Source organism: Liolophura sinensis, chromosome 13 (genome assembly GCF_032854445.1).
Source record: "Liolophura sinensis isolate JHLJ2023 chromosome 13, CUHK_Ljap_v2, whole genome shotgun sequence".
Lineage (NCBI taxonomy): Eukaryota > Metazoa > Mollusca > Polyplacophora > Chitonida > Chitonidae > Liolophura > Liolophura sinensis.
Genome location: NC_088307.1, coordinates 29,920,358 through 29,943,898, shown reverse-complemented (window position 1 = coordinate 29,943,898; position 23,541 = coordinate 29,920,358). Strand labels below are relative to the sequence as shown.

Sequence of the window (23,541 nt, the reverse complement as noted above, 5' to 3'; positions counted from 1 at the left end):
AAACTGGACACAGAAAATGGATGTGACAAGAGAAGCATGTATACTGTCATTAAGGGTGTGCTGTGTGTGTCTATCATGGGAGAAATTGTCTACCTTGACTCTGGTAAAAATGCACGCCTACCTCGACTCTAGTAAAAATGCATGCCTACACTGAATCTGGTAAAAATGCATGCCTACCTTGACTTTGGTAAAAATGCATGCCTACCTTGACTCTGGTAAAAAGGCATGTCTACCTTGACTTTGGTAAAAATGCATGCCTACCTCAACTCTGGTAAAAGGCATGTCTACCTTGACTTTGGTAAAAATGCATGCCTACCTCGACTCTGGTAAAAATGCAAGTCTACCTCAACTCTGGTAAAAATGCATGCCTACCTTGTCTTTGGCAAAAAGGCATGTCTACCTTGACTTTGGTAAAAATGCATGCCTACCTCGACTCTGGTAAAAAGGCATGTCTACCTTGACTTTGGTAAAAATGCATGCCTACCTCGACTCTGGTAAAAAGGCATGTCTACCTTGACTTTGGTAAAAATGCATGCCTACCTCGACTCTGGTAAAAGGCATATCTACCTTGACTTTGGTAAAAATGCATGCCTACCTCGACTCTGGTAAAAATGCAAGTCTACCTCAACTCTGGTAAAAATGCATGCCTACCTCGACTCTGGTAAAAAGGCATGTCTACCTTGACTTTGGTAAAAATGCATGCCTACCTCGACTCTGGTAAAAAGGCATGTCTACCTTGACTTTGGTAAAAATGCATGCCTACCTCGACTCTGGTAAAAATGCAAGTCTACCTCAACTCTGGTAAAAATGCATGCCTACCTCAGCTCCGGTAAAAAAAGGCATGTCTACCTCAACTCCAGTAAAAATGCATGCCTACCTTGATTCTGGTAAAAGGCATGCCTACCTCAACTCTGGTAAAAATGCATGTCTCTCTCAACTTCGGTAAAAATGCGTGTTTACCTCAACTGTTGGAAAAATGCTTACCTACTTTGACTCAGACAAAACACCTGTCATGATAAGTAATAACCCACCCACCTCCTCCCACCCTATGCCACCCCACCTGACATTATAAGTTGGTTTTTCATACTGACAATAATTTTTGACCAGAAAACAGGTACACTGTCAATCATTTCAATTGACACATTGATCAATTATACATATAATGTCATGTCTACAATTAACAGAAAGAGCACATTTTTCTTCTCCGTAAATAGGCTTTGGTTTTTTTTTAACTCCACCACACAAAGTCCCCTTCATTCTAGGAGAATAAATTGTAAACCCTAAGTGATACAGAACACAAATCTGAGCAACACAAGACCACGGTTTTACAGCTATCAGCTGCAGTGCTTCATTTTTCCTCACATCCAAAAAATTGCTGTCTTATGTAACTATAAAAATGCCTAACTAAAACTAAAAAACTTTTCACTGCTTTGCAATTTTTTTTCTTATTCATAACATTTCTTTCAGTAAAAAATGTCAGTAAAACTGCAGAGAGTTTCATTTCTCACAAACTCACTTTGACTTTCAGCAGCATATACATACTGCTGAATCGCTGCAGAGAATCTGGTTGTATCACACCTGAACATAACCTCTATCTTCATGGAAAAGGGAAAAGCTTCAATAAAACAGCACATACATATGTAAATGTAGAAGAGACAGCATCCATGACAAGAGCACCCTTAAGCTCGCTGGCCTACCGATCAGGAGGCCTTTCTGCGCTGTAGGGGCGTCGCTTTTCTCGGCAGAATCTCTTGTGTACAGGCCAGTCTTTCTGCTGACAAAATGTACCACAGTACCTGAAAGTGAAACAGGAAAGAGAAATCAGCAAAACGTCAGTCACTAGCTATGTAATTCTAACAGACTTTAAAGTGAAGTGTTCTATGGGGACTACCATCAGCTGGGTAGCTAGAGTTGTCCCCCCTGTCATTCTAGCTGAAGGGGTGAGACATGAGCAACAGAAGGCTAAATGTTTATTGCTTTACATCTCCATTTAGATGCGTCAAAAGGATCTGGACAATTCACAGTGGCCCTTAACATTCTAATGAATCTCTACAAGGCATTCAAAGAACACCACCAGTTTTCCCTCTCTCTCCTTACTTCGTACAGGTGAGCTAAAAATCTAACCTATCCTGTAAGTTGTAGAGGCAGCCTTCAGAAACATTGTACAGCTAAGGATTCTATTTGGCACTCTAGGGGATTGACAAACGCAAGACGAAATGGTTACTTTGTAACGAGTGGAATATGTCACCAGGGAAACACTCTACTGTATGAAGTGTGGAACAGAATGGTGAACAGCTGTTGAAAAACCATGCTCAGTTAAATGTGATTCACAGCAGTAAAAATCAAACGCAGTCAAAAGTGATTAAATTGTAAAAAAACATATGATTAACACTAGCAAAAATCATATGATTAACACTAGTAAAAATCATATGATTAACACTAGTGAATATCATATGATTAACACTAGTAAATATCATATGATTAACACTAGTAAATATCATATGATTAACACTAGTGAATATCATATGATTAACACTAGTAAAAATCATATGATTAACACTAGTGAATATCATATGATTAACACTAGTAAAAATCATATGATTAACACTAGTAAATATCATATGATTAACACTTGTAAAAATGATATGATTTACAGTTGTAAGTAATTGTTAAACTTCTCATGACATTTCATCACATTAATACAGCACGGTGATTACCATATTTCACCTGAGGATTTGAGTGTAACAATGCCCTTAGGGAAGCCCTTAAACTTCTCAAAAAACTCTTCAGTGGCCTAAGGCAAAATGTGTCGCTTGAAAAATACCCAACTTTGTGTGAAATGCAGTAGTTAGCTTTTCACCAAAATGAGAAGTGATTTACTGATCAATCTGATCACCGTACTTACCTGACCTCCTGACACCGACCACATATACTAAACTCGCGGATTTCTTGTTCCATGTTCGTACACGGCGGGTTATGGCACTCGTAGTATACACAAGCGTCATCTGACAAGAAAAGGATGAGTGCCTGATCACAATTCACGTCAGCAATATCATTTATCCATTTATATATTTGATTCATGATTTACACCCCACCCCAAAAACACTTCATTTATAGTGGGACAGTCACCTACAAAGTTAACACTTCATTTACACTGGGATGGTCACCTACAAAGTTAACATTTCATTTACACTGGGATGGTCACCTACAAAGTTAACACTAAATTTACACTGGGACGGTCACCTACAAAGTTAACATTTCATTTACACTGGGACGGTCACCTACAAAGTTAACACTTCATTTACACTGCGACGGTCACCTACAAAGTTAACACTTCATTTACACTGGTATGGTCACCTACAAAGTTACCCTTTCATTTACACTGGGACGGTCACCTACAAAGTTAACACTACATTTACACTGGGACGGTCACCTACAAAGTTAGCACTTCATTTACACTGGGACGATCACCTACAAAGTTAACACTTCATTTGCACTGGGACGGTCACCTACAAAGTTAACACTTCATTTACACTGGGACGGTCACCTACAAAGTTAGCACTTCATTTACACTAGGACAGTCACCTACAAAGTTAACACTTTATTTACACTGGGACGGTCACCTACAAAATTATCACTTTATTTACACTGGGACTGTCACCTACAAAGTTAACACTACATTTACACTGGGATGGTCACCTACAAAGTTAACACTTCATTTACACTGGGACGGTCACCTACAAAGTTAACACTTCATTTACACTGGGACGGTCACCTACAAAGTTAACCCTTTCAATGCTTAGTCAACCTCTTCATAGCATCATTATAATCTCCTATATATACATGTATATATGCAGTTTTATAAAGCGCATACATGTATATGTATCAGAGGCTGTAATTATTCTGTTATCTACTGGCATATAGCTATTTATGGCCAGGCACATGTACAACCACCATAACATACACAGTGCATGTACATCATGAAGTCCCAAGGACACAATCCAGCTTACAGTCAGTCAGGGGAGGTAACTTACCTTCATCTTCTACTACTTCTCCATTGGAATTGTAATACTTTGCATAAACTGGTTCTGGATAATGCTGAGGACAAACAATGAAGGAGGATGAGGTAAGATTGCTGTGATGTACAAAGATTTACCTGAAAGTATTAATCCCAAGTACACTCAAGCAGTGGTAAATGAAAACACTTCACATCTATTCATGACAAAACCTCATCTAAAGTACCATGTACTATTGTCAATCAGCTGTAAATTCAGTTTAATACATGAACTCCAACCTCATCTATGGGATCAATCTGTAACTGTTGCACTGCTATCCAATACAATGACTGCTCCCTGTTGATTTTATTAGATGGCTCTTCCGTTAGCCTCCCTGGACAGCTCTCTGGAACAAGTTTCAGGTTTTCCATACGGTTGTCAACAGTAACCCCGTTCTTGTGTGTGACCTTCCAGCCAGGAGCAACTCCACCACAGTGTTTCTCCCTTCAATACAGAAGAGGTATGGGTGAGTAATAATGCACATGTATGTGAACCAGGTAACACAGAAGGCCACAGCATGGTGCACTTACAACTTTGATCAGACAGTGGAAGAGACTTCCAAGCTGACAAAACTGATTTAATACATTTCTGTCCTTTTGCCTATTGCATACCATTCCACTGAAAACCATCCTGTCTGATGCATGAACACCATTTGAACTACTGAACACCAATATGTCTCCTGAACACCATTCTGTCTACTGAACACCAATATGTCTCCAGAACACCATTCTGTCTACTGAACACAATTCGATCTACTGAACACCAAAATGTCTCCTGAGCACCATTCTGTCTATCTGATACTATTCTGTACACTTAACATCCTGTAACCATCCTGTGTACTTGTTACCGTTCTGTCTATTTGACACCGTTATGTCTATTTGACACCGTTCTGTCTATTTGCAACTATTCTGTACACTTAACACCACCCTACTTGTTACCATTCTGCCCATATGATTAGTATTATTTATTCCATTATTATTCTGTCTATTTAATACCATTCTGTACAGTTGACATCACTCTGTGTACTTGTTACTATTTTGTCCATGCGACACTATTCCGTCTCCTTGATACCTTCCTGTCCATTTTCAATACTCACCATAACAGTTCATGTAAATATTGCCCAGAGTACCTCCCTCTGCATATGTCATATGCAAACGCGTAAATCTTGGCCCCATTCCCATCTCGATCCACCTCTACTCTAGCCTGCAAAAATAACACAGTCTTTTGCTAACACAACAGGTATCGGTAAACGCAATATATACATAAAAATAATATAAACATGAAAATGAAAGTGACAGTGCAACATACAAGTTACTAAAAATGCATATCTGGTTATGAAGTCTGAAGACTCCACATTTTGTATGTCAGCTTGTACTTACACTTACACAGGTTGTACATGTCAGTCTGTACTTACACTTACACAGATTGTACGTCAGTCTGTACTTACACTTACACAGGTTGTACATGTCATGCTGTACTTACACTTACACAGGTTGTACATGTGAGCTTGTACTTACACTTACACAGGTTGTACATGTCATGCTGTACTTACACTTACACAGGTTGTACATGCCAGATTGTACTTACACTTACACAGGTTGTACATGTGAGCTTGTACTTACACTTACACAGGTTGTACATGTGAGCTTGTAGTTACACTTACACAGGTTGTACATGCCAGATTGTACTTACAATTACACAGGTTGTACATGTGAGCTTGTACTTACATTTACACAGGTCATACATGTGAGCTTGTACTTACACTTACACAGGTTGTACATGTGAGCTTGTACTTACACTTACACAGGCTGTACATGTCTGCTGTACAAGTATGATGTAGGAACAATATTCTGACAAGACACCATAAAGTACTAACAATGATACATACATGTACATGTTGTACTTAACAATATATACAGTGTACTAAACGTTGCTCTTACAATGGGCACATGCTAATGAGGTATGCTTTAATTTACAAATTTCACATAGAAAATACAGTCCAAGCTATCCAATAAACACTAATGACATTGAATTGACAGTGCATACATTAAAGGAGAAGAAAATTTTTTAAAATGACACTTTAGGCTGGAAAGAGCACATTTTATTGTGTCTGGTGGTGTCTGTTGCATTATTTTTCCTCGCCATACATGCCAAACCCTGAAAACAGCAAAGCTGGCATAAATCGCTGAGTCCATCGCATCCTCCATCTTTAACACCCTGTAATTTATACTGGGGGTGTGTTGCCTCTCAGCCAATGAGAGTCGTTAAAACTGCCAGCTTGTTCGTGTAAACTCAGAACCTACTTCTAACTTTCCAGTTTCCCGATCGTCAACACCATGATACCATTATTTAAAACAATTATTGACAATTCCCTCACAACAGGCACATGTATGAAGATGTATGTGCATTCAAGTGTCCTAATTAACTTCAATGGCAAGTTACCACAGAATAAAACAAACCTGTCAGTCTGGGTGTGTTAATCAACTTCAATGGCAAGTTACCACAGAATAAAACAAACCTGTCAGTCTGGGTGTGTTAATCAGCTTCAATGGCAAGTTACCACAGAATAAAACAAACCTGTCAGTCTGGGTGTGTTAATCAACTTCTATGGCAGGTTACCACAGAATAAAACAAACCTGTAAGTCTGGGTGTGTTAATCAACTTCTATGGCAGGTTACCACAGAATAAAACAAACCTGTCAGTCTGGGTGTGTTAATGAGCTTCAATGGCAAGTTACCAAGGAATAAAACAAACCTGTCAGTCTGGGTGTGTTAATCAACTTCTATGGCAGGTTACCACAGAATAAAACAAACCTGTCAGTCTGGGTGTGTTAATCAACTTCTATGGCAGGTTACCACAGAATAAAACAAACCTGTCAGTCTGGGTGTGTTAATCAACTTCTATGGCAAGTTACCACAGAATAAAACAAACCTGTCAGTCTGGGTGTGTTAATCAACTTCAATGGCAAGTTACCACAGAATAAAACAAACCTGTCAGTCTGGGTGTGTTAATCAGCTTCAATGGCAAGTTACCAAGGAATAAAACTAACCTGTAAGTCTGGGTGTGTTAATCAACTTCTATGGCAGGTTACCACAGAATAAAACAAACCTGTCAGTCTGGGTGTGTTAATCAACTTCTATGGCAGGTTACCACAGAATAAAACAAACCTGTAAGTCTGGGTGTGTTAATCAGCTTCAATGGCAAGTTACCACAGAATAAAACAAACCCGTCAGTCTGGGTGTGTTAATCAGCTTCAATGGCAAGTTACCACAGAATAAAACAAACCCGTCAGTCTGGGTGTGTTAATCAACTTCTATGGCAAGTTACCACAGAATAAAACAAACCCGTCAGTCTGGGTGTGTTAATCAGCTTCAATGGCAAGTTACCACAGAATAAAACAAACCTGTCAGTCTGGGTGTGTTAATCAACTTCTATGGCAGGTTACCACAGAATAAAACTAAGTCGTAAGTCTGGGTGTGTTAATCAACTTCAATGGCAAGTTACCACAGAATAAAACTAAGTCGGAAGTCTGGGTGTGTTAATCAGCTTCAATGGCAAGTTACCACAGAATAAAACAAACCTGTCAGTCTGGGTGTGTTAATCAGCTTCAATGGCAAGTTACCAAGGAATAAAACTAACCTGTAAGTCTGGGTGTGTTAATCAACTTCTATGGCAGGTTACCACAGAATAAAACTAACCTGTAAGTCTGGGTGTGTTAATGAGCTTCAATGGCAAGTTACCAAGGAATAAAACTAACCTGTAAGTCTGGGTGTGTTAATCAACTTCTATGGCAGGTTACCACAGAATAAAACTAACCTGTAAGTCTGGGTGTGTTAATCAACTTCTATGGCAAGTTACCAAGGAATAAAACAAACCCGTCAGTCTGGGTGTGTTAATCAGCTTCATTGGCAAGTTACCACAGAATAAAACAAACCTGTCAGTCTGGGTGTGTTAATCAACTTCATTGGCAAGTTACCACAAAATAAAACAAACCCGTCAGTCTGGGTGTGTTAATCAACTTCTATGGCAGGTTACCACAGAATAAAACTAAGTCGTAAGTCTGGGTGTGTTAATCAACTTCAATGGCAAGTTACCACAGAATAAAACTAAGTCGGAAGTCTGGGTGTGTTAATCAACTTCTATGGCAGGTTACCACAGAATAAAACTAAGTCGTAAGTCTGGGTGTGTTAATCAACTTCAATGGCAAGTTACCACAGAATAAAACTAAGTCGGAAGTCTGGGTGTGTTAATCAGCTTCAATGGCAAGTTACCACAGAATAAAACAAACCTGTCAGTCTGGGTGTGTTAATCAGCTTCAATGGCAAGTTACCAAGGAATAAAACTAAGTCGGAAGTCTGGGTGTGTTAATCAACTTCAATGGCAAGTTACCACAGAATAAAACTAAGTCGTAAGTCTGGGTGTGTTAATCAACTTCAATGGCAAGTTACCACAGAATAAAACTAAGTCGGAAGTCTGGGTGTGTTAATTAGCTTGTATGACAAGCTTATTGGGAAGTACAGCAACATACCTCGAAGGCAAACTGTTCCACCAGTGATATATCTCTCTCATCCAACAGTGCATATTTTGTCTGGAAGCAAAAAAACGTTTATATAACATGTTACAAGACAAGATAAAACATGTTACAAAAATAAGCAACATCATTAAACATCACATGCTCAGTGCCTGTGATCCTTCCCCATGAAAACAAGTGTGGTCTTGCTGATTTTGATACTTATTTTTCAGAGCACAGGAGTTAAACCCTACAGGCATGTGCTGTACGTTAGATGATGGCAAAACTGCTTCTCCACCTGGAAACAATATACGTAGATTATAGGGAAATTTTATCTTGAGGCTCAAGTCAAACATCAATATGGTGATTGTACATCAAATGTCAAACTCATGTCAGCAGATGTAGTTATTTATTTTTTTGACTGATGTTTGATGCCATGCTGCGGAATGGTTAATTTTGATGACTGCAGTAGGATTTATGGGTGTAGGGGACTGGGAAGCCTGGAATAAACCACCCACCCTTGTCACGCAGCTACATGTATGTAGCAGCAAACATGTTGACAGTAGTAACAGAAAGAATAGGTTTCAAATGTGCCACTTCACTAATCAAGGGCCCGTCACATGCAGCGGGCCCTTTAGTATTAGCAGATTAAGGTATGAAACTATAAAAAGTGTTAGGTAATGGCCATGGAGGAATAGGTACCATGGAGAACAGCGACTGAGAACTAGGTGCCATGGAGAAGATGGTCAAAAGGAATGCCATGAAGGATTAGGTAAAATGGAGGACTGTCATGGAAGAACGGTCAGGAAGACTGCCATGGAGGATTAGGTACCATGGAGGACTATCATAAAAGATGGTCAAAAACACTGCCATGGAGGATTAGGTGCCATGAAGAACTGTCATGGAAGATGGTCACGAAAACTGCCATGTAGGATTAGGTGCCATGGAGAATTGTCCTGGAAGATGGTCAGGAGGACTGCAATGGAAGAGTAGGTGCAATGGAGAACTGTCATGGGAGATGGTCAGGAGGACTAGGTGCCATGGAGAGCTGTCATGGAAGATTGTCAGAAAGTCTCCCATGAAGAACTAGGTGCCATGGAGAACTGTCATGGAAGATGGTCAGGAAGACTGCCATGGAGGACTAGGTGCCATGGAGAACTGTCATGAAAGATGGTCAGGAGGACAGCCATGGAGGATTAGGTACCATGGAGAACTGTCATGGAAGATGGTCTGGAGGACTGCCATGGAGGATTAATACCGTGGAGAACAGCCACAGAGGACTAGGTGCCATGGATAACTGTCATGGAAGATGGTCTGGACGACTGCCATGGTGGATTAGGTACCATGGAGGACTGTCATTTAAGATGGTCAGGAGGGTTGATTTGGACCAATGAGGACATCCAGGGTGCAATATTTGTGTACAACTGTTTCTACTGGCATAAAGATCAGATTTAATACATGTATAGGCTTGGTATGACTAAAATTCACAAATTCAGGTTATCAATACTACTTACACATGTGAACAAGGGTGATATGTAGACCAACTATGTGCAGATTGGCAAGTACTTGGTGTGTGAATATATTAAAATTTAAGTATAAAAGTCTTGTAAACCTTTACTGGCAGATACTCAGCTGTGTCTTTGTGCACAATGCACAGGTTACAGTAAACAGCCCTATGTACATGTGTGCCACTGCCTGGTGTTTGGCAGCTACAAGTAACTGTAAACCAAGCACACACAGGCTGCAGTAAACAGCCCTGTGTACATGTGTGCCACTGTCTGGTGTTTGGCAGCTACAAGTAACTATAAGCCAAGCACACACAGGTCACAGTAAACAGCCCTGTGTACATGTGTGCCACTGCCTGGTGTTTGGCAGCTACATGTAACTGTAAACCAAGCACACACTGGCTGCAGTAAACAGCCCTATGTACATGTATGCCACTGTCTGGTGTTTGGCAGCTACATGTAACTAAGCCATGAACACAAAGGTTACAGTAAACAGCCCTGTGTACATGTGCGCCACTGCCTGGTGTTTGGCAGCTACATGTAACTGTAAACCAAGCACACACAGGTTACAGTAAACAGCCCTATGTACATGTGTACCACTGTCTGGTGTTTGGCAGCTACATGTAACTAAGCCATGAACACAAAGGTTACAGTAAACAGCCCTGTGTACATGTGTGCCACTGCCTGGTGTTTGGCAGCTACATGTAACTGTAAACCAAGCACACACTGGCTGCAGTAAACAGCCCTATGTACATGTATGCCACTGTCTGGTGTTTGGCAGCTACATGTAACTAAGCCATGAACACAAAGGTTACAGTAAACAGCCCTGTGTACATGTGTGCCGCTGCCTGGTGTTTGGCAGCTACATGTAACTGTAAACCAAGCACACACAGGTTACAGTAAACAGCCCTATGTACATGTGTACCACTGTCTGGTGTTTGGCAGCTACATGTTACTGTAAGCCATGCACACACAGGCTGCAGTAAACAGCCCTATGTACATGTGTGCCACTGTCTGGAGGTTGAGAGCTACATGTAACTGTAAACCAAGCACACACAGGTCACAGTAAACAGCCCTGTGTACATGTGTGCCACTGTCTGGTGTTTGGCAGCTACATGTAACTGTAAACCAAGCACACACTGGCTGCAGTAAACAGCCCTATGTACATGTATGCCACTGTCTGGTGTTTGGCAGCTACATGTAACTGTAAACCAAGCACACACTGGCTGCAGTAAACAGCCCTATGTACATGTATGCCACTGGCTGGTGTTTGGCAGCTATATGTAACTAAGCCATGAACACAAAGGTTACAGTAAACAGCCCTATGTACATGTGTGCCACTGCCTGGTGTTTGGCAGCTACATGTAACTGTAAGCCATGCACACACAGGTTACAGAAAACAGCCCTGTGTACATGTGTGCCACTGCCTGGTGTTTGGCAGCTACATGTAACTGTAAACCAAGCACACACAGGCTGCAGTAAACAGCCCTATGTACATGTATGCCACTGTCTGGTGTTTGGCAGCTACATGTAACTAAGCCATGAACACAAAGGTTACAGTAAACAGCCCTATGTACATGTGTGCCACTGTCTGTAGTTTGGCAGCTACATGTAACTGTAAACCATGCACACACAGGTTACAGTAAACAGCCCTGTGTACATGTGTGCCACTGCCTGGTGTTTGGCAGCTACATGTAACTGTAAACCAAGCACACACTGGCTGCAGTAAACAGCCCTATGTACATGTATGCCACTGTCTGGTGTTTGGCAGCTATATGTAACTAAGCCATGAACACAAAGGTTACAGTAAACAGCCCTATGTACATGTGTGCCACTGCCTGGTGTTTGGCAGCTACATGTAACTGTAAACCATGCACACATAGGTTACAGTAAACAGCCCTATGTATATGTGTGCCACTGCCTGGTGTTTGGCAGCTACATGTAACTGTAAACCAAGCACACACAGGTTACAGTAAACAGCCCTATGTACATGTGTGCCACTGCCTGGTGTTTGGCAGCTACATGTAACTGTAAACCAAGCACAAACAGGTTACAGTAAACAGCCCTATGTACATGTGTACCACTGTCTGGTGTTTGGCAGCTACATGTTACTGTAAACCATGCACACACAGGCTGCAGTAAACAGCCCTATGTACATGTGTGCCACTGTCTGGTGTTTGGCAGCTACATGTAACTGTAAACCAAGCACACACAGGTTACAGTAAACAGCCCTATGTACATATGTACCACTCTCTGGTGTTTGGCAGCTACATGTAACTGTAAACCAAGCACACACAGGTTACAGTAAACAGTCCTATGTACATGTGTACCACTGTCTGGTGTTTGGCAGCTACATGTTACTGTAAGCCATGCACACACAGGCTGCAGTAAACAGCCCTATGTACATGTGTGCCACAGCCTGGTGTTTAGCAGCTACATGTAACTATAAGCCAAGCACACACAGGTTACAGTAAACAGCCCTATGTACATGTGTGCCACTGCCTGGTGTTTGGCAGCTACAAGTAACTATAAGCCAAGCACACCCAGGTTACAGTAAACAGCCCTATGTACATGTGTGCCACTGTCTGGTGTTTGGCAGCTATATGTAACTGTAAACCAAGCACACACAGGTTACAGTAAACAGCCCTGTGTACATGTGTGCCACTGCCTGGTGTTTGGCAGCTACATGTAACTGTAAACCAAGCACACACTGGCTGCAGTAAACAGCCCTATGTACATGTATGCCACTGTCTGGTGTTTGGCAGCTATATGTAACTAAGCCATGAACACAAAGGTTACAGTAAACAGCCCTATGTACATGTGTGCCACTGGCTGGTGTTTGGCAGCTACAAGTAACTATAAGCCAAGCACACACAGGTTACAGTAAACAGCCCTGTGTACATGTGTGCCACAGCCTGGTGTTTGGCAGCTACAAGTAACTATAAGCCAAGCACACACAGGTTACAGTAAACAGCCCTATGTACATGTGTGCCACTGCCTGGTGTTTGGCAGCTATATGTAACTGTAAACCAAGCACACACAGGCTGCAGTAAACAGCCCTATGTACATGTGTGCCACAGCCTGGTGTTTGGCAGCTACAAGTAACTATAAGCCAAGCACACACAGGTCACAGTAAACAGCCCTGTGTACATGTGTGCCACTGCCTGGTGTTTAGCAGCTACATGTAACTATAAGCCAAGCACACATAGGTTACAGTAAACAGCCCTATGTACATGTGTGCCACTGCCTGGTGTTTGGCAGCTACATGTAACTGTAAACCATGCACACATAGGTTACAGTAAACAGCCCTATGTATATGTGTGCCACTGCCTGGTGTTTGGCAGCTACATGTAACTGTAAACCAAGCACACACAGGTTACAGTAAACAGCCCTATGTACATGTGTGCCACTGCCTGGTGTTTGGCAGCTACATGTAACTGTAAACCAAGCACAAACAGGTTACAGTAAACAGCCCTATGTACATGTGTACCACTGTCTGGTGTTTGGCAGCTACATGTTACTGTAAACCATGCACACACAGGCTGCAGTAAACAGCCCTATGTACATGTGTGCCACTGTCTGGTGTTTGGCAGCTACATGTAACTGTAAACCAAGCACACACAGGTTACAGTAAACAGCCCTATGTACATATGTACCACTCTCTGGTGTTTGGCAGCTACATGTAACTGTAAACCAAGCACACACAGGTTACAGTAAACAGTCCTATGTACATGTGTACCACTGTCTGGTGTTTGGCAGCTACATGTTACTGTAAGCCATGCACACACAGGCTGCAGTAAACAGCCCTATGTACATGTGTGCCACAGCCTGGTGTTTAGCAGCTACATGTAACTATAAGCCAAGCACACACAGGTTACAGTAAACAGCCCTATGTACATGTGTGCCACTGCCTGGTGTTTGGCAGCTACAAGTAACTATAAGCCAAGCACACCCAGGTTACAGTAAACAGCCCTATGTACATGTGTGCCACTGTCTGGTGTTTGGCAGCTATATGTAACTGTAAACCAAGCACACACAGGTTACAGTAAACAGCCCTGTGTACATGTGTGCCACTGCCTGGTGTTTGGCAGCTACATGTAACTGTAAACCAAGCACACACTGGCTGCAGTAAACAGCCCTATGTACATGTATGCCACTGTCTGGTGTTTGGCAGCTATATGTAACTAAGCCATGAACACAAAGGTTACAGTAAACAGCCCTATGTACATGTGTGCCACTGGCTGGTGTTTGGCAGCTACAAGTAACTATAAGCCAAGCACACACAGGTTACAGTAAACAGCCCTGTGTACATGTGTGCCACAGCCTGGTGTTTGGCAGCTACAAGTAACTATAAGCCAAGCACACACAGGTTACAGTAAACAGCCCTATGTACATGTGTGCCACTGCCTGGTGTTTGGCAGCTATATGTAACTGTAAACCAAGCACACACAGGCTGCAGTAAACAGCCCTATGTACATGTGTGCCACAGCCTGGTGTTTGGCAGCTACAAGTAACTATAAGCCAAGCACACACAGGTCACAGTAAACAGCCCTGTGTACATGTGTGCCACTGCCTGGTGTTTAGCAGCTACATGTAACTATAAGCCAAGCACACATAGGTTACAGTAAACAGCCCTATGTACATGTGTACCACTGCCTGGTGTTTGGCAGCTACAAGTAACTATAAGCCAAGCACACACAGGCTACAGTAAACAGCCCTATGTACATGTGTGCCACTGCCTGGTGTTTGGCAGCTATATGTAACTGTAAACCAAGCACACACAGGTTACAGTAAACAGCCCTGTGTACATGTGTGCCACTGCCTGGTGTTTGGCAGCTACAAGTAACTATAAGCCAAGCACACACAGGTTACAGTAAACAGCCCTATGTACATGTGTGCCACTGCCTGGTGTTTGGCAGCTACATGCAACTGTAAGCCACGCACACACAGGCTGCATTAAAAATGGCTCTGTAGGACAGATAATGTCTTACAGCTGACTACAGAACAGTTCAGGGTCATCGCTGAAAACCAACATATGGTGACATGTATAAACCAAATACATTTTGTAACCTTTCTCACCCTCATGTTTTCAACGCACTGTGAATGTGAATCTTAGTAACATAAAAACGTAAGCCAAACAAGGTCACAGGTCACATCATAAAGCATCAAACAAGGTCACATCATGAAGCATCAAACAAGGTAACATCATGAAGAAAACAAGGCCAAATAATAAAGCATCAAACAGGTACACATCATAAAGCATCAACCAAGGCCAAATCATGAAGCATCAGACAAGGCCACATCATGAAGCATCAAACATGGCCACAGCATGAAGCATCAACCAAGGCCAAATCATAAAGCATCAAACAAGGTCACTGCATGATACATCAGACAAGGCCAAATCATGAAGCGTCAAACATGGCCACAGCATGAAGCATCAAACAAGATCACATCATAAAGCATCAAACATGGCCACAGCATGAAGCATCAAACAATGAGACATCATAAAGCATCAAACATGGCCACAGCATGAAGCATCAACCAAGGCCAAATCATAAAGCATCAAACAAGGTCACAGCATGAAGCATCAACCACGGCCACAGCATGAAGCATCAGACAAGGCCACATCATGAAGCATCAAACATGGCCACAGCATGAAGCATCAACCAAGGCCAAATCATAAAGCATCAAACAAGGTCACAGCATGAAGCATCAACCAAGGCAACATCATGAAGCATCAAACAAGGCCACATCATGATGCATCAAACATGGCCACAGCATGAAGCATCAACCAAGGCCAAATCATAAAGCATCAAACAAGACCACATCATGAAGCATCAAACAAGGACACATCATGAAGCATCGAACAAGACCACAGCATGAAGCATCACACAAGGACACATCATGAAGCATCGAACAAGGACACATCATGAAGCATCGAACAAGACCACAGCATGAAGCACCAAACACCAGACATCATGAAGCATCAAAAAAGGCAACATCACAAAGTATCGAACAAGACCACATCATGAAACATCAAACAAGGCAACATCATAAAGCATCAAACAAGGACACATCATGAAGCATCAAACATAAGACATCATAAAGCATCAAACAAGGCAACATCACAAAGTATCGAACAAGGCCACATCATGAAGCATCAAACAAGGCAACATCATAAAGCATCAAACAAGGACACATCTTGAAGCATCGAACAAGACCACATCATCAAGCAGCGAACAAGACCACATCATCAAGCATCAAACAAGACCATATCATCAAGCAGCAAACAAGACCACATCATCAAGCAGCAAACAAGACCACATCATCAAGCAGCAAACAAATGACAGTGTATTTCCTCACCAGCTTCTAAATGCCAGTGAAAACAGTCATAATCATAACCCTGGACAATGGCACTGAATACAACTGTACAACTGTCACAGTCAACTGAGCCCCGTACATGTGATATTATCTGGACTATGATATGCAACAAATAACCACATGAAATAGTGTGATCTTCAATGAACATCATGAATTTACAACATGTACACTATACTGCTTAAGCGCAGTGTATAATATATACGAATGTACATATAATCCATATTTTTTAATCATTTGCAATTCTATCCTGTATGATTATCATTCTCCATTATTACAGTTAAATATCGTCTGATGTGTAACTAAACACACATAGGCACACTTCCTGACACAAATGTATAAACAGTGAAGTGACAGCGTATTAATTGGACCTACATGTACAGCTACATCAAATCAGTACCATGTGTCAAATATTCATCCACATCTATAGGCACTACAATATAAAACATGGGATACAGTATTCTACTTTTTCTCATACATTTAGAAGATAGCAGTAAAAATTTTAGAAATATTTCAGCAGCAATTCAACCGAACTGTAATTGATATAATTACACTCTACCATCAATAATTGTCCACTTTGTACAGGAGATAATGTGTGTTACTCTCAGCTGTCTACTGGTTGGGGGAGGGGGGTGGGGGATGGTAAGGGAAGGAAGGGTATGACGGGTGGGGGTGGGGGGTAGTCTGTGAGTGGGGGGGGTGGGGGGAGTGAGTGAGTGCTTGGGGTGTAGTGTCGTACTTATCAATTTTTCAGTCATATGACGACGAAGGAATCCTTAGGGTCCATGTAATGTGCCTCCTTGTTGCAGGACGGATTTCCACCGCTCTTTTATCAAGTGCTGCTTCACTAAGATGCCTTGCCAAAGGCAAGTAAGCAGCCCCGCCCAAGCCATTATATTGATACAGGTCAACCAGTCGTTGCACTATCCCCTTCATGCTGAACGCCAAGGGAGGAAGTTACAACTTCTTTTAAAATCCCAGGTGTGACTCGACCAGGATTGACCTAGGATCTACCGCTCCCAAAGTGGATTGTCGGGGGTGGGTGGGTTAGCTCTTTGCTTTCACATGTACATGAAGACAGTACATGCTTACATTTACCTGTAATATTTTGCACATGTACATACTATTACTTGAAATTACAACTCTACATAATATGTTTGTGTAAATTATTTTGCTCATTATTACAACAAAGTCTCCTTGTAATGGGTACATGTGCATCCTAATGGCGAAAGCCCACATATTTTTTACAGCGCTGCCTAACTGAAGTGCCATGCCTAAGATACATAAATATACATATGGGGTAACATGTACATGTACATAAGGCCTAACTACACCTGCCTGACCAGTATTTGGCCTACATCTACACTTTTACAGACTCTCAACCCTCCAAACTTTGATGAATGAATGCTATAGTCATTATAGTCTGTCTGACAGATGGACAGACAGACAGAAAGAGAGACAGATGAACACATACAAAGGCAAAAACTTAATTAAAGCAGAAGAAATTTAAATATCAAACAAATACCAATGAAAAGAGTATGCATTTCCTTGCAGGTGCATGCCATAAAAAAAATTCTAACATGTACCTCAAATTGATAAATTATAAATAAAGTCAGCGCCAAAATCTGCTATGGGCGACTCCATTTTGCCCAAGAACTAGTCCTGAAGTCTCCTGTGTTAGGAGGAGAATTGTCATTGGAAACTGCTGAAGTGCAGTTCGTACATTTCCAGTAGAACGCTTCTTCCCAGAAGGTTGCGAACAGTACAGTTCCTTTTCTGCCTGACAATCGGGAAACCAGAATGTTGGATGTAGGTTCTAAGTTTACATGAAAAAGACGGCAATTTTAACGACTCTCACTGGCTGAGAGACAACACCTCCTCAGCATTAATTACAGGTTGTTTAAAACGGAGGACGCGATTTATGCCAGCTATGCCATTTTCAGGCCTAAAGAGTGTGGACAGGAAAAATCGCAAATTATACAACAGGCACCACCACATAGAAGAAAATGTGCTCTTTTCAGCCCATAGTGTCATCTTTTAAAGTTTTCTTCTCCTTTAAGCCCGGTCCAGGATCGAGGTACATGTATATATGTAGGCCTATAGTCAGTGGACTTGCTGTTTTTATACCAATCCTGAAAATTCTGCTGTAAGAAGGAGGGAAATAGAAGAACTCGTCTTTAACATGGCTAGTTGAGGCTCTGATCTGGCTAATAATAAAAAAATAACACCTGTTAAAAGGCCTACATTAAATTAATTTTTGGATAACTTACTACATAATCGGTACAACTAGGCACATGCACATATCCACTATGCTTTACTGTCTATAGTAGCCACAATGGCTATCCAGCTGACCAAATGATTGAGACACACGCAGATAACTGTCAACACAGCTGAGCCTTGAGCACACCCCGTTATCAGCCTTTGTACTACAGCCTCACACAACCCCTGCAGTCAGGCCTCTACACACGCTGTTTGTGTGGGAACCAAAAGCTGACAGTTCAGATCGCTGCCTCTGAAACGGCCTCTGAGCACTAGATCATCGGTTCTGCCCTCTTACTGGGTATCAGGCCGTCCACTGCCACACGGAAAAATAGACTGAATATCACAAAGACCTGAACAAGCTGCTGCCTTCGTCAGTAAATCCACCGGCATCGTTCTCAGATAGAGTGGTTTACATGTACCCTGGAAGAGAAGCAGTCTGCATACATCATACAAAAATTGATTTAGCTTTCGCTCATACCTTCCCAGCGGCTCGCCCCAGTCGTACAATTCCCAGCTTAAATCCGGACATCAGCGTTATCCACCGTGGAACCAGACTTCCACACGAAATCGGTGAAACGAGAAGGAATGTTTAGATGAAGTTCTAACGGAAACCTGCAGCTCCAAATCGGCGATATACGACACTGCTTTGTTATCAATGTACACGTGAATAGGAGAATAACCGCTGACCAATCAAATATACGGATCCGGATGGCCAGCGGGGTCAGAGGTCAGAGGTCAGGGGCCACTTCCGCCTAACCAGCTGTCACATTTAATCAATGATGGTGACAGGTGAGAAATACCCCCCATGGACTTGCCACGCGAGATCCAGACCAAAGCTGTTCAGATTTCTCGAACAATGCCAAAACCATCTGTGAGAAGACCACTTAACAACACACACACACACACAAAAAGCAGACGGAACATAAGCTAGGCTTACGACAAATGACAGCGTTACCAATGAGAAGTTGAACATAACACGGTGAACCTGACGTATAAACATAAACACACTATAATATACAAGTGCACATAATGTAAAGAGCTCCTATATAACATCTAAATGTATTCATGTAGCAATAAGATATTTGGTCTGCGCGCCCAAACACAATCCATACAAATTGCTATATGGTATTATAACTGTAAGAATTAATCGAATTTGCATTAGAAGATATATATATTTTTTTTTGATCGGCGTTTTACGCCGTACTCAAGAATATTTCACTTATGCAACGGCGGCCAGCATTATGGTGGTGGAAACCGGGCAGAGCACGGGGGAAACCCACGACCATCCGCAGGTTGCTTGCAGACCTTCCCACGTACGGCTGGAGAGGAAGCCAGCATAAGCTGGTCTTGAACTCACAGCGACCGCATTGGTGAGAGGCTTCTGGGTCACTACGCTGCGCTAGCGTGCTAACCGACTGAGCCACGGAAGCCCTGAAGATTTATTTAGATTACTGTATAATGGCAGTGATGACGTAAAGCCGTGTGCAGTATCATCACCCACATAAACCTGCATCGAATAGCAGTCTTGCAGAATATAAATGTATTTGTTTAAAATGTTTTCTTTCTTTTACAGCCAATGTGCCTAGAACGTTACACATTTAAAACATTAATTAAATGACGTATACATGTATGATATAACCATATAACTATAGTTTTAAAATACCGTTTGTATTTCCTCTTATCATAATACATGAAATAAATCCAACAATAATTATAGTGAATTATGCCCAAAATAAGGCTGTAAAAGTTTGTCAGTGTCTACGTATTTGGGTGTAAGGGGAGTTAAATATCCTTAACTGATAGGTAGTTAAATTACTTCATATAAATACTTACATGGAGCTAATGTACGGGTTATTCATTAACAGGTATGAAAGTACTTTGCATATTCTATTGTTTGATATCTCTGCTCAGACACATAGACAGATTAGTACAGCTGACGTGTGCGATAGACAGACGCACGAATCCTTGAATGCCTCCCACCCCCCCACTGAACACACCACTTTCCAACAAAAAATAAGGCTGTTGGTCATGGTCTAGTGATTAATTATTTATTTATTTTGGAGTAAAAAGCCTTGAGTGCTATGTTAAACCTTGTAGGCAGATGTTATATGTATTTCAGGTGCATCTATATTCATGCGTCTATCGCGCGTGCGCTCACACACACACACACACACACACACACACATACACACACACACACACACACACACACATATATATACATATTTATAAATATAAAGGAAGCTCTTGCTGGCCCAGCTAGGGGCATGTGGATAACTGTCCCTATGTGGACAATTTTCCCGTATGTGGTCAATTCTCCCTATAGGCTCAGTTCTCCCTATATGGACAATTCTCCCTATATGGACAATTCCCTCGATATGGAGAATTTTTCATTGGCTGTCCACATACGGGAAAAAATGTCCACATAGGGGGAATTGCCCACATAGAGGAAATTGTCCACATAGGCAGAATTGGCCATATAGAGGGGAATTGTCCACATAGGGGGATATATGGACACTTCAACCGACATGGACAATTCCCCTTATGTCTACAATTCCGTCTATACGGACAATTCTCCCTATGTGGACAATTCTCCCTATGTGGACAATTCTCCCTATGAGGACAATTCTCCCTATGTGGGCAATTCCCCCTATGTGGACAATTCTCCCTATGTGGACAATTCTCCCTATGTGGACAATTCTCCCTATGTGGACAATTCTCCCTACGAGGACAATTCTCCCTACGTGGACAATTCTCCCTATGAGGACAATTCTCCCTATGTGGACAATTCTCCCTATGTGGACAATTCTCCCTATGAGGACAATTCTCCCTATGTGGACAATTCTCCCTATGTGGACAATTCTCCCTATGTGGACAATTCCCCCTATGTGGACAATTCTCCCTGTGTGGACAATTCTCCCTGTGTGGACAATTCTCCCTATGTGAACAATTCCGTCTATATGGACAATTCTCCACATATGGACAATTCTCCATATATGGACAATTCTCCCTATATAGACAATTCTCCCTATGTGGACAATTCCCCCTATGTGGACAATTCTCCCTATGTGGCCAATTCCCCCTATGTGGACAATTCTCCCTATGTGGCCAATTCTCCCTATGTGGCCAATTCCCCCTATGTGGACAATTCTCCCTATGTGGACAATTCTCCCTATGTGGAAAATTCTCCCTATATAGACAATTCTCCCTATGTGGACAATTCCCTCTATATGGACAATTCTCCCCATACTGACAATTCTCCCTATGTGGACAATTCTCCCTATGTGGACAATTCTCCCTCTGAGGACAATTCTCCCTATGTGGACAATTCTCCCTATGTGGACAATTCTCCCTACGAGGACAATTCTCCCTACGTGGACAATTCTCCCTATGAGGACAATTCTCCCTATGTGGACAATTCTCCCTATGTGGACGATTCTCCCTATGTGGACAATTCTACCTATGAGGACAATTCTCCCTATGAGGACAATTCTCCCTATGAGGACAATTCTCCCTATGTGGACAATTCTCCCTATGTGGACAATTCTCCCTACGAGGACAATTCTCCCTACGTGGACAATTCTCCCTATGAGGACAATTCTCCCTATGTGGACAATTCTCCCTATGTGGACAATTCTACCTATGTGGACAATTCTCCCTATGTGTACAATTCTCCCTATGTGGACAATTCTCCCTATGTGGACAATTCCCCCTATGTGGACAATTCTCCCTGTGTGGACAATTCTCCCTGTGTGGACAATTCTCCCTGTGTGGACAATTCTCCCTGTGTGGACAATTCTCCCTATGTGGGCAATTCCCCCTATGTGGACAATTCTCCCTATGTGGACAATTCTCCCTATGTGGCCAATTCCGTCTATATGGACAATTCTCCACATATGGACAATTCCCCCTATGTGGACAATTCTCCCTATGTGGACAATTCTCCCTATGTGGCCAATTCCGTCTATATGGACAATTCTCCACATATGGACAATTCTCCATATATGGACAATTCTCCCTATGTGAACAATTCCGTCTATATGGACAATTCTCCATATATGGACAATTCTCCATATATGGACAATTCTTCCTATGAGGACAATTCTCCCTATGTGGACAATTCCCCCTATGTGGACAATTCTCCCTATGTGGGCAATTCCCCCTATGTGGACAATTCTCCCTATGTGGACAATTCTCCCTATGTGGCCAATTCCCCCTATGTGGACAATTCTCCCTATGTGGACAATTCTCCCTATGAGGACAATTCCGTCTATATGGACAATTATCCCGATATGGGCAATTTCCCCTACACGGGCAATTCCTTCTATATAAACAATTCTCTCTATATGAACAAATTTCTGTATATGGACAATTTTCCCTCTATATGGACAATTCTCCCCATACTGACAATTCCGTTTATATGGACTATTTTCCCAAAATGGACGATTCCCCCTGTATGAACAATTCCCCACTGTGGATTCCCACCCCCCCCCCCCCCCCCCCGGTTGAAGTGTCCATATATCCCCCCATATGGACATTTCCCTCTATATAGACACTTCCCCCTACATCGACAATTCCCCTTATGTCTACAATTCCCCATACATGGACAATTCGCCCTTTGTGGACATTTCCCCAAATAGGCATTTCCCTCCATACCTCCCCCCTCCCGTGACAGGATATTTCCCCCTATATGGACATTTTCCCTTCTTGACATTCCCCTTGTGGACATTCTGTCTTATGAACAATTCCCCTGGACATTCCCCCTGTGGTCAATTCTCCCTACGAACATTTTCCCCATTGGACAATTCCCCCTAAAATACACATGTATAAG

At 42.1% G+C, this 23,541-nt stretch overlaps 2 protein-coding genes across 2 annotated transcripts; one reads left to right on the top strand and one right to left on the bottom strand.

Moving 5' to 3' along the window:
- Positions 1–1,066: 1,066 nt before the first annotated feature.
- LOC135480577 (zinc finger MYND domain-containing protein 19-like) lies at positions 1,067–19,337 on the bottom strand. Its single transcript, XM_064760445.1, has 7 exons — positions 19,189–19,337; positions 8,584–8,643; positions 5,152–5,258; positions 4,295–4,499; positions 4,035–4,098; positions 2,906–3,005; positions 1,067–1,796 (listed from the first exon to the last, which is right to left on the bottom strand). The coding sequence occupies exons 1-7, from the start codon at positions 19,237–19,239 to the stop codon at positions 1,694–1,696; spliced, it is 690 nt and encodes a 229-aa protein (XP_064616515.1). The 5' UTR covers positions 19,240–19,337; the 3' UTR covers positions 1,067–1,693.
- Positions 19,338–20,977: 1,640 nt separating this feature from the next.
- LOC135481056 (repetin-like) lies at positions 20,978–23,170 on the top strand. The gene is made up of 4 exons (XM_064760987.1): positions 20,978–21,083; positions 21,115–21,198; positions 21,246–22,354; positions 22,808–23,170. The coding sequence occupies exons 1-4, from the start codon at positions 20,978–20,980 to the stop codon at positions 23,168–23,170; spliced, it is 1,662 nt and encodes a 553-aa protein (XP_064617057.1).
- Positions 23,171–23,541: the final 371 nt, after the last annotated feature.

What these genes read in the sequence shown, in the direction of transcription:
- LOC135480577 (XM_064760445.1), bottom strand. Translation starts at nt 19,239, where the DNA reads ATGTCCGGATTTAAGCTGGGAATTGTACGACTGGGGCGAGCCGCTGGG. An exon ending in TGGGGCGAGCCGCTGGGAAG is followed by an intron (nt 8,644 to 19,188) that starts GTATGAGCGAAA and finishes TTTTGCTTCCAG; the next exon opens with ACAAAATATGCACTGTTGGA. An exon ending in TATTTACATGAACTGTTATG is followed by an intron (nt 4,500 to 5,151) that starts GTGAGTATTGAA and finishes TCTGTATTGAAG; the next exon opens with GGAGAAACACTGTGGTGGAG.
- LOC135481056 (XM_064760987.1), top strand. Translation starts at nt 20,978, where the DNA reads ATGTGGATAACTGTCCCTATGTGGACAATTTTCCCGTATGTGGTCAAT. An exon ending in TCCCTATATGGACAATTCCC is followed by an intron (nt 21,084 to 21,114) that starts TCGATATGGAGA and finishes ATTGGCTGTCCA; the next exon opens with CATACGGGAAAAAATGTCCA. An exon ending in GAATTGGCCATATAGAGGGG is followed by an intron (nt 21,199 to 21,245) that starts AATTGTCCACAT and finishes CCGACATGGACA; the next exon opens with ATTCCCCTTATGTCTACAAT.